Source organism: Zootoca vivipara, chromosome 7 (assembly GCF_965207765.1).
Source record: "Zootoca vivipara chromosome 7, rZooViv2.hap1.1, whole genome shotgun sequence".
Classification (NCBI taxonomy): Eukaryota; Metazoa; Chordata; class Lepidosauria; order Squamata; family Lacertidae; genus Zootoca; species Zootoca vivipara.
The window spans coordinates 59,734,020-59,752,453 of record NC_142590.1 but is presented as its reverse complement, the minus strand read 5'-3'; the positions used below and the strand labels follow the sequence as shown (position 1 = coordinate 59,752,453).

The window sequence follows — 18,434 nt, the reverse complement described above, 5'->3', positions numbered from 1 at the left end:
TGCCAAAAAGGTGCTGCTGAATTCAAGATGTTTCACAAAAGATTTCAAGCATCAGAGCCAGTTACTGAAAGCACATTGAAACACAGTTTAACTTTTCTCCCACTAAATTGCTGGATGGGTTTCAGGAGAAAACAAAGCTTAATACGTATGGGAAAAGAAGAGTGATTGGTGTCTTAGAATAATCAAAATATGAAAAATATATTCAGTTATGACAACAACAACAACAACAAAGGTCCATATAGGAAAGAATTGAAACAGCAGCCATGGCATGTCTGCCATGGCATGGCATGCCAACTGAAAGGCACAAAATACTGAGATACCTTTCTAGTTTCACAGAAGTCTTCCTCGTACAGGAAGTTAAAGAAGGGAAGGGGAGAAAAGTAAACAGGGCCACCCTAATATCTTTTGCTGTGAGAAGCAAAAACAAGATGGCTCTTAACTTCGGGAGTTTCTTATGGTCCTAGGAAAGGGATTGTGCCACTGCTACTCTTTAATTATTTCCACCCTAGTCTTTGATAGTTAAGGCATGTGACCCTCCTCTTCTGTTTCATTTAATCTATGCTGTGCTGCTTTCACTTGGAATCGTTTTACTTGTTTTTATAATTGTATATAAACTGTTTTACTTCTTTTATTGGTTTTGTTGTTGTTGTAACCCCACCCTGAGACCTTACAGAGAAAAATGGGTCAAAACCCTAAAATACATAACATGCACATGCTAATATTTGTGCCATCACAGCCCGACCCATTGTGCATTACCATGGGAGTAAGCCCCACTAATTGAAGTTAGTGTGCATAAGACTGCCCCATAAATCTAAAAAAAGCTTTCATTTTTTTATTTCCTAATAACCTTTTGAGATAGGGCATCCATATTCCAAGTTAACGTTAGAATAAAGCTAGGAGATACTGAATTGACCCAGGTCTTCCAATGTGTCTAAGGCTGCATCTGCACTATAAATTTATCACACCACTGTAAACAACCATTTGTTGTTGTTGTTTAGTCGTGTCCGACTCTTCGTGACCCCATGGACCAGAGCACGCCAGGCACTCCTGTCCTCCACTGCCTCCCGCAGTTTGGTCAAACTCATGTTTGTAGCTTCGAGAACACTGTCCAACCATCTCGTCCTCTGTCGTCCCCTTCTCCAAGTGCCCTCAATCTTTCCCAACATTAGGGTCTTTTCCAGGGAGTCTTCTCTTCTCGTGAGGTGGCCAAAGTATTGGTGCCTCAGCTTCAGGATCTGTCCTTCTAGTGAGCACTCAGGGCTGTGGTCTGCTAAGGGTGCTGAAAATTATTAACAGATCCAACTTCCCCTCGCAGAGCTACAATTCTCTCAATGGTTTAACAGTCAAGGAACTTTGGGAATTGGAGCTCTGTGAGGTGAATACTGGTCTCCTAACAACTCTTGGCACCATTACCAAACTACAGTTCCCAAGATTCTTTGGGAACTTTCAATGTGACTGTTTAAAGTGGTATGATACTGCTTTAAATACACAGCACAACTGAGACTCAAGGCTGATCCAGGATTTTATAGTTTTCAGAATACAAACCCAGCTCTTCCCAACATCTGGCCTCTGGAATTTTGGAAGAACGCACAGTTTTATGTTTCATTAGAAATCCTGGTTCCTTGCTTCAGTAGTGTTCCTCTTCCATGAACAGAAAACATTTTAAAAAAATAACAAAGCTTTTCTTTTTCAGAAAGTAAGGTTAAAAAAAATCACAGGGATTCAAACCGCTGACCTTATGATTGGCAAACCCAAGAGGCTCAGTGGTTTAGACCACAGCGCCACCCACATCCCTTCTTTCAAAAAGTAAAACTAGTAAGACACATGCATATTTTTTTAAATAAAAAAATGTAGGAAATAATAAAACTGTCAACAAGTACAGTATGATGAAAAGTATATCTCTTCTAAAGCAACAAAAACTGAAGTCATATCATGGTTATCACTCACACAAAAGAAATCAAGTTTGATATATAGATGGAAGTCTAACCTGCTCCCCACCTTGCTTCCTTCCACAGAAAGCCCGGCTGGCCAGGATCCGTGTGGCCAAGACTGGCAGCTCCAACGCCTACCTTCACAGTAAGCGCAATGGCCTCCTTAATGAAGCCCTGGAGTTGACGGTATGTACAGGAAAAGCAAGCCCTTTCAGAGGAATGTTGAAAGCGTACCCACCCCTTCTTCTTCTTCTTCTTCCATTGTCGCTCCCTATGTCAGTATCGTAGGCAGGCTTGAGCTGTGCTATAATTATGCTATAATTTTACTGTATGTGCTAAATGTAGGCATACAACTGCAAAAGGAAAGAGTTGCAATGGAAGCATACTGGGCTTTTTGTGGAAAGCACAGGATTGGTGCTTTAACGGTGACAGAAAGACAAAGAGTACCAATAATCCAGATCTGTGATTGGTATCCTCAATATATTTAGACTAGTGTAAATGTTGCTGGAGCAAATTTAGAGAACTTACATCAATGATAGGTCCCTCATTAGAGTTTATGAAAACATTAGCTTCAGGCTATAGATTAAGAAGGACTTCTTAGCACTAAGAACGGGCTGTCTAGAGAGGGAGCTAAATGTCTGGAGTATGTGTGTGTTTTTAAGGATGGACAAGCTATCTATACTATTTACAGAAATGGCTAAATGCTGCATAGCCATTAGGCACAGCTTGTACTCTGACTCAGGAGTAGTTGAGATGGTGCAGAGATGTGGAACTGGTGGCCCTCCATATTTTCTTGGACCACAACTCCCATCATTCCTGGCCATTGGCTATACAGGTGGGAATGTTGGGAGTTGGAGTCCAACAAAATCTGGAGGGAACCAAAGGCAAGCTATACAGAAAATATCAGAAAACAGCAGTAACTGCAGATGTTTAAATTCCAGCCAATGAGGATTTGAAGGTTTCAGTCCTGCAGGATGGAATGTCTCCTAGCATTACCCACACAAACTACCTGTCACTGTGGTTGTTTCACATCTAACAGCAAAGTATTTAGAAGCTAATCTTTTTTCCCCAAGTATTTTTTATTAGTTTCATCATCTATACAATTTTAGATTCCATCTTTTCATCTTTACATTTTGATCAGCTACATGCGTAGCTGATTTAGAAGCTAGAAGAAGAAGAAGAGTTTGGATTTGATATCCCGCTTTATCACTGCGCGAAGGAGTCTCAAAGCGGCTAACAATCTCCTTTTCCCTTCCTCCCCCTCAACAAACACTCTGTGAGGTGAGTGGGGCTGAGAGACTTCAGAGAAGTGTGACTAGCCCAAGGTCACCCAGCAGCTGCATGTGGAGGAGCGGAGATACGAACCCGGTTCCCCAGATTACGAGTCTACCGCTCTTAACCACTACACCACACTGGCTCCCAATCTTAGTAACTCAATGAAAGGGAGGAAAGTGTGAAGTTCATCTGATTTCTCAGCAGATGTAACATCAGTGTGAGCTGGTTGTTATATTAAGCCCGATCAAGGCCACAGCAAGTATTAACAGATTTTCAAGGATTCTGTTTTTTAAAAGGCAGTCCTCGGTCAAGGAAAGATTGCCTAATGGAGGCAACCTAATGCACAGCTCGTGTGTCTTTGCTCTATCATCTGATCTGTCACATGTGGGGCTCATTATAACAGAAAATGCTTGACACAGCAATCGCTACACCTGTTAGTAAGCACCACAGCCTGCCCTGACACTATGAGTATGAGGACACTTAACTGGAGGCTCAGTTATTTTGAAATAATCGAGGGAGCTTAGGATCAAAGCAGCACTGACTACAGTTGCTATGGGGATACCAGTGAGAATGGCCTTCCTGTGGTGAGTGTTCTAAGCCATAATATGAAGATGTGCATGTGGACCTCCACATCTTTGCCAACAGCCAAGGCTGGTGCTAATAGCTCAGCAGTTTGGAAGGCATGGAGACCTTGGGTGTTTGAAAAGCCCAATGAACTGAGATGCAACACACTCTCTAATCCTTCTGGCCCGTTCCTCTTGCTGTGGGAGGTGAATTCTGCCTAAACACAGGGCACCATGGCCACTAGGAGGTGGTTCATTCCCTCTGCAGAAGCCAGCTGCTTGTTTTCCTTTCATTCTGGCACAAACTCTGGCACAAGCCTCCTTGCAGCTTCCACATGCTTAGGAAACTGGCGCAGAGAGTGTGTTAAACATTGCAAAGAATGAGGAAAATGTGTGCTTTCAATGTGGGAAGGGTAGGGAGCCCACTCTAGGTCATGAAACACATGAACTCTCCCATGTGGTTCCAATCTATTTCTCCATTGTGCAACTGTAATTTATGTATTATCAACATGTGGCCCCTTCAAGAGAAACAGTTCTGCCCCAGGAAGCCAGCTTTTGGAGATCTGGCTAGAGGAATAACCACTCTGCACAGGCTCCCATGTTTCATCATGAGTAAAGTTTGAGTTATCATTAATTCATCTTGTAGTGAGTTCCTTCATAAACTGCAGAAAACAATAGAGCAGCTAGAATAGGAATTACCGTAGATGCTATGGAGGGCCATTTTTGGAAGCATCCCTATAGCACCTATAGTGTGTGTTACAGCTCTCATTTCCAATAATACATGCTGAGAGGTTTGGGATACAATTCTTAAGTTCAAGTTGAAGAGATGCTTCCTGCTTTTAAAGCCCATAAAAGGTACAACACATAGTCAACATTGCCAGAGAAAAATGCAGGGCCCATGAATGCAACAAATCCAGTTGCTAAAGGTGTTGAAAGCCTGAGAACTCTAGACCTTCTCTCCAGTCCACCAGCCCTTTCTGAAGCTTGGCACCTGCTTTGTTTATATAATAATAATAATAATAATAATAATAATAATAATAATAATAATAATAAATTTATTATTTATACCCCGCCAGGTTCCCCCAGCCACTCTGGGCAGCTTCCAACAAAATATTAAAATACAGAAATCCATCAAACATTAAAAGCTTCCCTAAACAGGGAATTAAATCTGCCTTGACTTAGAACACCTTTTTCCCCTCCTTTTTAGTATTCCAAACTTTTCTTTTGCTAGCTCAGCTTCACTTGAGGTAACTGGCCGTTTTAAAGTTACAGAAATCTAAACAATGCAGTGTACTATGATCAAAACAATCACAAATCCTGCAGGGGCATTTTGAAGACTTCAAAAAATAATTGTGACATGAGTTTTTGTCACCTGCATGCCTTTTAACAGAAGCATGAAATAATCTTAAAGATGGTAGGCTGATAAGGAAAATGTAGCAGCAGCTTTCCCAATCTCTGCATCTGCAGGTGAGGAAAAGTTCGCCTGCTAAATTTTGGTGTGGTTTGTTCCACAGCTGCTAAAGACACACAAGGAAGGCTGCCAGGAAGTGTGGGGTGCCTTGGAGAGAGAGAGAGAGAGGTAGATTAATTCCATCCCAGACTCAAACACTGACCAGCTAGGATTGTTCTTTTCACTAGAATGGCCATCCTTTGTTTACTTTCCTTTACAGAACATCCTGATTGCCACTTCTGTGTTGCCCTCCTACATTTTTGCAGACCTGGTCTGCGAGAATTTTGTTGCTGTAATAAAACACAATTGCACAGCCAGCTTGTAAAGTGCTTTTGAGGCTTTTAAAGGTTCCTGCACTTTTAATTAAACGTTGCTTGTTTGCAAGCCTAGCCTTTTTTGTTGCTGCCCAGTGAGCATGGGTGAGGGGAGGAACAGACTATTGACTGCATTTTCAGAAGCCTCTCTTACATTACAATTACACACACACAGGGCTGTGCCCCTGCTCTCATTGCTTGCCAACCCCAATATGGTAGCCATCACTATAAGCAAATACACAGTTGTACTTCCCTTGTATTAATACATACAGTGGGGGGGGGTGTTTGAGGAGGGGGGAGGAGGTAAGATTTGCTCAGCCTTGCCATCGACCATATCTGGCCCTGATTCTGTTGATACCAATTTTTCATTCTCTAGCAGGCAACTGCCTTCTTTCCTGCTAGATTCAGGTGGCAGTGACACCCACTGGAAGCAGTATTAAATGTTGCATTTACTGTTCCTAAAATACATCCCAGAAACAGAGATTGGTAGCAAAACACGGCAAACCCTTTGAACACAGCACAGTATTGTCGTGACTTGGCTCAGGCTCCGAGTGCCAGCTCAGATGAGTTAATAAGATGTGATGATTTAGCAACACAGCCACAGAGAAGATGCTGCAGGAATCCTAAATCATGTCCAGGATTGCATAGTGTTTTAAAACAACATGGTATTTGCACAAAAAAAAAGGCATGCAGAATTGACTGGATTCCCGCCCCTGCCCTGTTTTCTATATTGCTGCTCAATTTTTTTTGCTGCTAAATCACCTCCACTGAGAGGCCTTTACCAAAGAGATCAGTGTCTGTAACACAGAGTTGGACACAGCCTTCTAATTCTGTCAATAGTAATACATAAATAAATAAATTGGAGAATATGATACTTAATGCATTCTGACATTTGCAGATTATTTATATATTAACCATTGCAGAGCAGTAATTCATTATATCCTGCTCTTCTACTAACACATCCAACAGCATAGATCAGAAACAATAATCATAAAATACAGTAGCAGGAACATAAAAAAACAAATGTACTGATCATGGTTATGGTTCTTATAGCACTTCAAGTGTAGAAAGTGCTCTGCAGAACTTACTGAACAAAAGCATGGCTGTGTGTCGTTACAGGTTTTGCTTGCCCAAAGCGGCACTCAGAATGAGCAATATTGTGATTGGCTCTCAGTGAATCTGACAGTAGAACTCTGAGTTCATCTGGGTCAAGATCTTTAAAATATCATGGTGTTTCCACTTTGCTTACTGATACATATTATCCAGTAGTTCACGTGATGGATATGTACCATAGTAGATGGTGTTGGAAACAGGGAAACTAATCATTTGACACTTATGAAAAGGCTTTTTTGTTTTAATATGAGAGGCTTAACTAAGAAAGCTTAAGCAACAAAAATAAGAAACAAGTTTGCAAATTTGCTGAACCACAGAGCAACTTCTGTGTTGCCCTCTTTTTCATGTTCTCAAAAGCTGCTGCTCGCAGAGGGTAATGAAAATGTAACTACCGGGTAAGTTCGTAAGATGGTTCGCTGTACCTTTTTTATATCTGCACCCCTCCATCCATCCATCCTCCTTGTCAAGGGTTCTCCACTTCATCCCTCCTCCTACCTGCTTTCCAGCCCTCACCCCCATCCCCAACGGTTCACTGGACTACTAGCTTTATGAAGCAAATCAGAGGAAGGCTGCAGGAGGGTCAGGGCAGCAATTATCTCTTAAAACCTCCCCTCTTTTCTTTAAACCCCAAAGGGCACTTCAGAGCTTCTGGAGTCCTGAACAGCAGCGGCGGAGAAAGGGGGTGCAATGGGGGCAGACCGCCCCGGGTGTCTTTGCTGAGGGGGTGACATTTGGCAGTCGTGGGCAGGCGGCATGCTGAATGTCCGCCATCGGTGGCTTGCTCCGCCCCCATGGGGGGCTCGCTCCACCCCCGGCTGCAGGGTGCGCGCACCACTCCATGTACCCGAGCGGCTATCCCATGCCTGGAAGGGCACCCTCTTGCCTCCCCCTTGGGAGCACGCCCACCCTGGGAAGCATGGGCATATCCTCCACCACTGCTGAACAGAAGGGCTGCACAGAAGGGCAACGACTGGGATACGCCGCCACATTTTGCTTAATCCTGTACTGCAGCTAAAAGATGGTACCAAAACCAAAGGTTTGAGAGGCCAAGTCTATGTTTCCTGTCTTGTCTGGCTCTCAGAAATATTATGGAGCCAAATATGCATTGCAAGACGGACTTCAGAAGACTGGTCGTGTTCCTGCATCTGCTAAGCTAAGGCTCTTGCATATGAAAGCTCGTGCCATAGTGAAGTGGTACCATGGGACTCTCTGCTGCATATGCAGCCAAAAGCCACTCATACCATGAAATGTGGCACACTTTGTCCTTTTCTCTCCCCCCCCTCCCCCCGGTAGCTTGCAAATCTCTCTCCCCATTCTGAAATACAGTGTGTTGAACTGGAAGCAGCACACTGGATACGGTTTACTATTTGATGCCATGGCAACATGTCTTGGACTGTTCCTTTGCACTGAAATGGGCAAACAGAGAATGAGGATTTTTTTTGGCAGAGCTAGACTGTCTTGGTATCCTGGCTCAGCCTCTAAATATTCTTCAGGGCTTCTTCTTTTCAGCAAAGAATGATTTTTCTGCTAATGAAGAGGCTGGCTTAAGATGCCTACAGCAACCTGAGACACATCCTCTGCTCAAATGCACTCTTGAAATTCACAGCCACGCTTCTCTGAGCACTTGTGTAATACTAGTGCTTAGGCTGTCTGCTCCCATTAATCACTGAAGGAACCGATTTGAGTTGGTTGACATTAGCCGTGTTGTTTTTTGAAGTTCAGAAATGTTGAGGCTGAAAGCATTACATGATTAATCATTACAGTAAATCAATTATTCCCTTAATTGCAAGTTACAGAGTAGATTGTTTGCTGGATCTTAATTAGAACCCTTCCCTCTAAAGATGAGCTCCATTCTGAAGACATTGCTATGAACAACCTGCTTACATTTCTGAATCAGTCAAGAGGAGCCTGCATTACACATCTCCCATGATGAGACATGGTGGATATTGTTCTTATTTTGAAAACTAATAGCCTCCCAGTTTTAAAACAGGAGCTGATAACTAAGTAGTAAAGATTCCTCTCCTAACTCTGGTTTTTGTTTTCTAAGTCTTGCTCAACAAATGTAGCATTCCTGCTGTGGAATCCTGCTGGGAAACCCAGCCAGATGGGTGGGGTATAAATAATATATTATTATTATTATTATTATTATTATTATTATTATTATTATTATTCTGGGTAGATTAAGGGTAGCACTTGCTTTTCCTATTTGCTCTTCTCTTAATCTGTTATGCAAGTTAATTTTAGTCCTATGGGCATTCCATAAGCTTCTTAGGCATGTGTGATGGAGATTCCTAAATACTGGGCCTAACAGATTTTGGGTTGTGGAGTGTCTTCTTACTGTTAAAATTATGCAACACTGAGGACATGTACCTTTATTTAGAAAGAAATTTCAGCTGGCAGAATCCAATTTATTGAGTTATTTATTTGGTGTTCTTATATATCACCTTTTTGGTCAAGGACTACCTCAGTGTCTTTTACATCAAAACAAATGGATGAATAAGGTTGTTGTTTTTTTAGGGGGAATACAGTTCAAAACCATCAGTGAAGCAATCGGTATAAAATGCAAGACTAGAAACTGAAAAAATATAATAAACTAAGCATGGCCTGCAAAGCATTAGGAAAACGAGTGAGTTTTCCCCATGCACTAGAAGCCCATCAATGTCATGGCCATCCACACCTCCAAGAGGAGGGAGTTGTTCAGCTGGGGCACCACCACAAAGAAAGCCCTGCTCCTAGTTCCCACACAACAGGCTGATGGGACCAGAAGCAGCCCCCGCTCTGCCCACCCAATCTCAGGGCTCAGGCTGGTTGATATAGTAAGAAGCACTGTGACAAATACCTAACTCCCATACTGGTGTGTGTGTGTATGAGTGTGCATGCATGCAAGTGTAAGGGATGGGGTGGATACTTATTTGTACAGTGGTGGTATGAATAGCAGGTAACAAACCACTGTTTAGTTTGACATCATGTATGCTCCTGAGCCTCTTGGGCTTGCTGATCAGAAGGTCGGCGGTTCAAATCCCCGCAACCGGGTGAGCTCCCATTGTTCGGTCCCTGCTCCTGCCAGCCTAGCAGTTCAAAAGCACGTCAAAGTGCAAGTAGATAAATAGGTACCACTACAGCTGGAAGGTAAATGGCGTTTCTGTGCGCTGCTCTGGTTCGCCAGAAGCGGCTTAGTCCTGCTGGCCACATGACCTGGAAGCTGTACACCAGCTCCCTCGGCCAGTAAAGTGAGATGAACGCCGCAACCCCAGAGTTGGCCGTGACTGGACCTAACGGTCAGAGGTCCTTTACCTTTACTTTTTATGCTGTCCAGCAACTGAATTTCATTTCATTTTACTGCTTTGTTACAAGGGTGCAGAGCTGGAAGAAAGCCAGGTATCAACAGAGACCAAAACTCAAACACTGTTTCTCAACAATGTTAGCCAAGATTTCTAGCTTGTGTGTGGTTGACTACAAGTGTCCAATACATGAACATGCAACAATCTACATGTCTGAAGGATTATTACACATTGTAATCTATGTCTAGTAGTCATGCAGTATCCAACATGGAAGCAACTTTTGTGCTGGAATTTTGGAATGTGTGACATGGCCCTTAGAAATCTGAAAAGGCAGCATTGAGGGCCCAGCCAAGGGATGGGGCCAGCCTCACCAGTTTATAGCCCTTGCTGCAGTCCCTGAGGGAACTAACACCATTCTCTGTTCCCAGTCTTTTGATGTTGAAGCACAAAATCAGTGTTTGCTCCTTGTGGCTCTACCATCAATTCCATTGGATGACCTTGTAAAAGTACATTCTGGAAATAATGACTCACTCCTTATGGTTGTTTGGAGATTTATGTAGTCCAAGGTGAGATTGCTAAGCATGCTTTTTAAATGCTATATAAACTGCAATATAGAAAAGATTTTGAAGTTGCATGCCAATGCAATAAAAGCAATCTATAGTGGCAGCGTAATAATGGTAATGATATATATTTTTCTAAGAATCTGTAGGCAACACTGGAATGGGATTCCCTAAAACATCTTGTAGAACATCAACCTAAGTTTAAGGAGCTCCTTTGAATGCCTAATTGACATTTTAATGGGTCTAATGGTGTTTGAAAATCCCAACCACTCAACACAAAAAATTAATTGATGGAAGTGATCACAGAAGACATGCTGTGAAATTGAGGTGGAGTTCAGGGTCAGGGAGTTTAAATTCTTAGAAAAAGAAATATATATATATCATTACCATTATTACGATGCCACTATAGATTGCTTTTATTGCATTGGCATGCAACTTCAAAATCTTTTCTATATTGCAGTTTAAATTAAACAATCGCACGCGCACACACACACACAATCCTTAGCCATGTAGTTTCTAGAGCTGCTGCCACTAAAAAGGGGGAATGAAAGAATCCTATTTTCAGTGTATCAAAAAGACCTCACAGCCTGCATCTAGTTAGCTCCTTCCTCTCCAATTCTGGGCAAACCTTGTCCTTGAATCAAAAGGTAAGTGATGCACACAGCCCATTCACAAAATCTGGGGCTTTGTAATATACACAAAAGCTTATCAGGCAGAGCCTGACATAACAGATACTTTTTAAAATAGGTGATGTCCTTATTAGGAGAACAGTTTGATGAGGCCGGGAAAATAGGTCGCCCATGGTAGGCCAGCTGATCTGTTTTACTGCGCTTAAACAAGCGAGTGAAAATGTCTGTATTTTTCAAGTTTCAGTTACAATGTGTGAAGATGACAAAATATTCATTTGCCATAGTTACACATTTTAAAACCTGACCCAATGCTTTGTTCCTAGGTATTTTAAGAAGCTCCCAAACAGCATAGCTATGCCACTCTTTTGGGGTGGGGTGTAATGCAGGCGTGGAAAAAGAAGTGAGGCAACCTGCAAGGAAAGTGACATGACTCAAGCAGTGGAGCACTTTTCAGGATGGACCATGGTGCACTGATGCAGTGCATGCTTTTCTTGTCAAACAGGGGTCACCAATGCAATGCACAGGCACCACAGAAGCCACAAAAGCCTTTAATGACCCTAGGCTTATTGGTGGATCTTACGCCGATCCTCCTGCAGCGGACACCCTGCAAGACTGTGCAGCCCAGTGCACTGGTTCAGGAACAGAACTTCAGGAACAGTAACTTGAGTTCCAGTTGCTTTTATTATATACAGCACAGCAAAACCAAAAGCAAAGTATTTACAAGTTACCATACACAGCTCTCTCATCTAACACACACCAACTATCTCCAGACTCTCTCAAAACTCCCCAACAACAAACTTGCAGTATCATGCTGCTTATCAGGGAACTTTCATCCAATCACAGCCTGTTGCTAGGCTTCTAGGTTGCTGGGCAAACTTTAGTCACGTAGTCCAGCCAATTTGGCTGCTTGCCATCTTTCTAATTGCTTCTCGAAAGCTGCCTTACTTTCTCAGACTTTAACAAGGCTTTCATTTTTTTAAAAAAAATGTAAGTTTCTAGTCCTCCTAGAAATAAAATGATCAGGGAAGACAGGTGCCAGTGACTGGCTGGACACTGAGGAGTGGGCACTGGGAGAAGAGAGGTTGGAGGCTGACTTGGAGGAAGGGATCAGTGATCTGGGGGAGCCTGTAACAGCCAGGGGATGAGAGTCAGAGGCAGGAGACACTGCAGGATTGGAGAACAGGTGTAGGAGGAGTTAGAGGTGGGTCAAGCTGGTGTAAAGTCAAGGGCTGCCATTCCTTCTACTCCTGCCTCACCTCTCCTGCTCCACTGGCCCCCAGGACCAAAAGAGGATTGAAGCGGGAGGAGCAGAAACAGGTTACACATAGGCGTAGTCTTTGCCTGCTTGCAGAAAACTCAGGTGGGAGAGCTGAGGTTGGGGTGGGACCTCTCTGTTGCTGCAACTGCCTCATCAGATACACACGTAGGAGCAGCTGAGAGACGTAGGACTGATGGACATGCCTTTTCTGAACTTGCAAGTGTACTTTTGACAATAAAGAGTTAATTCCTCACTCTGGACATCCCTTACCTGATGGCCCCATGACAGGTAGGTGCTGCAGAGCAGCAACAGCTGAAAGGCATGTGCTCTACCTTGGACCTGTGGACCTGCCCGTCTTAGAAAGGCATCTCCAGGGTCCTAGACAGGCACACCCAAGAAACTAATAAGCAAAAAAAAAAGCAGCTGAAAAATACATTTAGAGTAGCTTTAGAGTGGCTGTTGGACACAGCAGTCTACAGTAAACTGTAATAGAATGCCAATGATATGACATTGCCGCTGAGTGCTGGGACAATGTCAAAAGGCCCACTAGCTGGGGAAAGAATACATTTCAGTCCACTGCAATGATGGAACAACAGTCGTAATTAGGTACCTGGAAAAGGCTTCTGTTTCCTTTTGGAAAAGATGAATGCTGCTCTCTCACGGCGAGGCAGGTGTGAAAACGTCTTGCGAAGAAATATTGGCTCTGCATAAGTGCTGATTATTAATAAGCTATATAACTACTCATCTGCAGCTCTTCACCTTTAGCGTGGGCTGAGATTCCAGTTATTTCAAGTAGATGAAGTCGCTTGTCATCCATAACAGTGCTGGGGATCCCACACACCTTGTGTGTACATCTCAGATTAACAAGGGACACAGAAACTCTGGCTTGTTGGCAGAGCTGTGTGGCAAATGAGGACCAGTAACTCTTTCTGCAAGTACCCTCTGCTTTCCGTAAATTACAGCGCTTCTGTGTAGAAAAGAATAGTTGATGTGGAGATTTTTCCATTCTCTTTGCATGAATCAACCACTTCTCGTTTCCTTTCCCACCCCACTGCAAACCATGCAACATGGATTAAACATAGAATCATAGAATCATAGAATCATAGAGTTGGAAGAGACCACAAGGGCCATCCAGTCCAACCCCCTGCCAAGCAGGAAACACCATCAAAGCATTCCTGACAGATGGCTGTCAAGCCTCTGCTTAAAGACCTCCAAAGAAGGAGACTCCACCACACTCCTTGGCAGCAAATTCCACTGCCGAACAGCTCTTACTGTCAGGAAGTTCTTCCTAATGTTTAGGTGGAATTTTCTTTCTTGTAGTTTGAATCCGTTGCTCCGTGTCCGCTTCTCTGGAGCAGCAGAAAACAACCTTTCTCCCTCCTCTATATGACATCCTTTTATATATTTGAACATGGTTATCATATCACCCCTTAACCTTCTCTTCTCCAGGCTAAACATACCCAGCTCTCTAAGCCGTTCCTCATAAGGCATCGTTTCCAGGCCTTTGACCATTTTGGTTGCCCTCTTCTGGACACGTTCCAGCTTATCAGTATCCTTCTTGAACTGTGGTGCCCAGAACTGGACACAGTACTCCAGGTGAGGTCTGACCAGAGCAGAATACAGTGGTACTATTACTTCCCTTGATCTAGATGCTATACTCCTTTTGATGCAGCCCAGAATTGCATTGGCTTTTTTAGCTGCTGCATCACACTGCTGACTCATGTCAAGTTTGTGGTCTACCAAGACTCCTAGATCCTTTTCACATGTACTGCTCTCAAGCCAGGTGTCTCCCATCCTGTATTTGTGCCTTTCATTTTTTTTGCCCAAGTGTAGTACTTTACATTTCTCCTTGTTAAAATTCATCTTGTTTGCTTTGGCCCAGTTGTCTAATCTGTTAAGGTCATTCTGAAGTGTGATCCTGTCCTCTGGGGTGTTAGCCACCCCTCCCAATTTGGTGTCATCTGCAAACTTGCTCAGGATGCCCTCAAGCCCATCATCCAAGTCATTGATAAAGATGTTGAACAAGACTGGGCCCAAGACAGAACCCTGTGGCACCCCACTAGTCACTACTCTCCAGGATGAGGAGGAGCCATTGATGAGCACCCTTTGGGTTCGGTCAGTAAGCCAGTTACAAATCCACTGAATGGTAGCATTGTCTAGCCCACATTTTACCAGCTTCTTTACAAGAATATCATGGGGCACCTTGTCAAAGGCCTTGCTGAAATCAAGATAGGCTACATCCACAGCGTTCCCTTCATCTACCAGGCTTGTAATTCTGTCAAAAAATGAGATCAGATTAGTCTGACATGACTTATTTTTCAGGAACCCATGCTGACTTTTAGTGATCACAGAGTTTCTTTCTAGGTGCTCACAGACTGTTTGCTTAATGATCTGCTCTAGAATCTTTCCTGGTATTGATGTCAGGCTGACTGGGCGGTAATTGTTTGGGTCCTCTCTTTTCCCCTTTTTGAAAATAGGGACAACATTTGCCCTCCTCCAGTCTGCTGGAACTTCGCCTGTTCTCCAGGAATTTTCAAAGATTATTGCCAGTGGTTCTGAAATCACCTCTGCCAGTTCTTTTAATACTCTTGGATGTAGTTCATCTGGCCCTGGAGACTTGAATACATCTAAACTAGCCAAGTATTCTTGTACTACCTCCTTACTTATTCTGGGCTGTGTTTCCCCTGCTGAATCATCTGCTCCATATTCTTCAGGTCGGGCGTTGTTTTCTTTCTTGGAGAAGACTGAGGCAAAGAAGGCATTGAGGAGTTCTGCCCTTTCTCTGTCCCCTGTTTGCATTTCACCATCTTCTCCTCTGAGTGACCCCACTGTTTCCTTGTTTTTCCTTTTGCTACGGACATACCCATAAAAGCCCTTTTTGTTGCTTTTAACCTCTCTAGCGAGCCTGAGTTCATTCTGTGCTTTAGCTTTTCTGACTTTGTCTCTACACGTGCTGGCTATATGTTTGAATTCCTCTCTGGAGATTTCCCCCCTTTTCCATTTTTTGTACATATCCCTTTTAAATCTTAACTCAGTCAAAAGTTCTTTAGATAGCCAGCCTGGCTTTAGATAGCCAGCCTGGCTTTTAGATAGCCAGCCTAAACAGTTTGTTTTATTTACATGTTGTAAATAAGAAGGCAGAGAGCTAGCCTAATGGCATATGCAAAGCCAAATCAGTGGTGTACTTAGGGAATTTTAGACTCTGGACTGAATGGCTTTACAGGGGAGCCCACTCAAGAAGTGAGTATGCATTATTTCAAAGTGTAATAAACCAGTACTTTGGGGGACCCTCTGCTTCTTCTGCCCTGAGGTCACCACTAACCCATGTAGTAGCTTTGGATAATTATATTGTTGGGGGGGGTGCACGTGGCTCATTCTCCTCTGTAACATGGCAAGTGATCATGGGGCGCACCTTTTGACATGTCTTGGAAGCCAAAAAAGGAGAGACAAAGCCTTGAAATGATGCTCAAATGATTATTATTTTTTACATGTGCAATATATACAATGCATGTTGGTGTACCACATTCTTCCATTTATTGTACCAACTCACTGTAAAAATCACACTCTATTCCCTCCCCCAGCTTAGGCGGTGAGAGGGACAGCGCTTTTTGCCCCCAGCCCCCTGACCAGAGAGTGAACCATGGAGGTCAGCTGCAAAACATTTTAGCTCTTTTGGCAAGGAGGTGGGCTGCATTTGGCTTCTAGTTGCTGCCTCCATTCAGTTCTGCTGATTCTTGGGGTGCACGCACCTGCCCACCTATTGGAGCCAGTGCAGGAAATGTTCTGGTTGCCATTGAATTATGGCCATGTAGGATTTTCTTCCTGGAGGTCCTGATTGGCCTTGGACACAGCAAGCTTTTTGCCTACTTCACCCTGGCTTAGTTTTGGTACGTTAAATGGTAGGTTCCTCACATTTCCACTTGGCGGACACAGCATGCGGTTGAGTTATTTGGGAGTGAGGGGCACTTTGAGGCACCTTCTAGAAGATGAAAGGGTGCTTCCTCATACCTGCCCACCAATGTCTCATGGCTGGAGAACAGGGGCGGGACAGAGCCTTGCTTGATGACTGGCCTGCTCAACCACTCAATGCCACATGGCTGGAGGGGGCATGAGAAGGTCAGAATTCCCTTGGCACAGGGCATTAACTGACATCCAGAGGCAAGGGAGTTTACGCAAAAATCCAAGAATCGGGTTACAGGTTCCTATGCCTCGGATTCATAGGAGGCCACACAGCTTTGACCAGGCACCTCCAAACTCGGCCCTCCAGATGTTTTGGGACTACAATTCCCATCATCCGGACCACTGGTCCTGTTAGCTAGGGATGATGGGGGTTGTAGTCCCAAAACATCTGGAGGGCCGAGTTTGGGGGTGCCTGGTTTTGACCTTGTTAGAATACCGTAGCAGTGTTACCTGTTTGCAGATTCCAAAACTTCATGTTTGTTCCCATGTTAAGAGGTGGGTGTGCAAATTAATACTGATTCTTGCCCTCAAGAAGGTGATACAGGAACATAGGAAGCTGCCTTATACTGAGTCAGGCGACTGGGCCATCTAGCTCAGCAGTGTCCATGCTGACTGGCAGCAGCTCTCCAGGGTTTGAGGCAGGGAATCTGTCCCAACCCTACCTGGAGATGCTAGGGGTTGATCACGAGACCTTCTACATGCAAGGCAGATGCCCCACCACTGAGCTATGGCCCCGCCCCTGCCAAAATGTGTTGGCCACATTTCATCACAAATAAATTTGTTGAGCATCAATCAGTTCAAGGCCCCCACCACCATCACCAACTTTCTCTTTTTCTCTCACTTTCTCTGGCTTACAGTCCACTTGGTACTGCTCTTCTCCATTTTTGGTTCAGCAACATGGCTTGGGCCAGAACTGGGTGAAAGGATTAGGGCCTCTTCTCACACTGCAATTTAACAAGGTGGGGGCGCTTTTCGCATCTTTTTCCTCGCTCATCTTTTCCATTCTGCATTTTCAGATGCAGACCTGATTGCCTTTTTCCTCTGTACCAGCGGTCTCATTGCAAATGCCTTTTCTCTCTGTTTAGGGATCTATGAAAGACGAACACAACATCAGCAAAACCACTTCTATAATTGAAAGTCAGCACCACCACCTACTGCACTGCTTGGAAAAAACAACTGTAAGTAGCAACAGGAAGCCTTCTAACTTTGAATCATCTCACGCTCTTGGGGGTGATTTCAATTGAAGAAGATGCAGGGATACTACAAGATCTCACGCTCTTGGGGGTGATTTCAATTGAAGAAGATGCAGGGATACTACAAAGTAAACAACACAAATACATAGATTTATGTACCCTGGGAGACATAAAAATATGTTATTAACAGTTGATGGGATGTGCTAAATATTTTATACACGCCTTAGTTCCAGCACCACGTTTTTTTAAAAAATGCACCAAGCAACACAACAGGTAGCTTCTCTCAGGACTCAACATGTCTTTTTGCTTTGTTGACCTTCAGACGCTTTCCTTTTAAAAAGCACCAAAGTCTGGTGCCTAGCAGAATATTGCCACTGAGAATTAAAGGCAGAGAGATTCAGGGTTTGTCCTTACTAAAAGTTGGATTTGGCTCGGTGCCAACTTGAGATGCCTGCCGTGCAAGTTGTTGGATTATACCCAGTAATCAAAGCAGCATGGCATACTCCAAACCAAAAGCTGTACTGCTCAGAAGATGGGCAAAAGCCTCCATTTCAACTACTACATACTGCAATGAAAAGTGCATCCTCATTAGTATCATATTGCTCATTTGGGCTACACTCAGTTGGCTAGATGAGTCATTTGATGAGCCTCACAAGGCACATCCCCATTCAGTTGTTACACATGGCTACTTGGCCACAACTAAAGCTGCATTGGGACCCGTGTCTGTGTTGTCTTTACCCCTTCAACACAACTTCTTCAAAACATTAGATTATTATCTATCTCCAGCTGTCTGTGCCTCTGTTTCTGCAGTGCAGCAGCAGACCACCCTAAACACACAGGCAGCATATGTGAGAAAAGCAGATACCTTTTCCCATAGGGAAACTCAAAGGGCAGGTGCAAAATGCAC

The 18,434-nt window shown here is 43.7% G+C and overlaps 1 protein-coding gene across 5 annotated transcripts in view; it reads left to right on the top strand.

Annotated features, from left to right (window-relative positions):
• The window catches only part of KCND3 (potassium voltage-gated channel subfamily D member 3), a 278,323-nt gene that overhangs the window by 246,344 nt on the left and 13,545 nt on the right, over positions 1–18,434 (top strand). For 4 of the 5 annotated variants that reach the window (XM_088674386.1, XM_035122268.3, XM_060277148.2 and 1 more), the window contains exons 4-5: positions 2,016–2,117; positions 17,420–17,512. In XM_088674386.1, the coding sequence (XP_088530512.1) occupies positions 2,016–2,117; positions 17,420–17,512 (195 nt within the window). Of the gene's footprint in view, positions 1–2,015; positions 2,118–17,191; positions 17,294–17,419; positions 17,513–18,434 lie in introns of all 5 variants that reach the window. The other variant, XM_088674387.1, reaches the window with a different exon arrangement.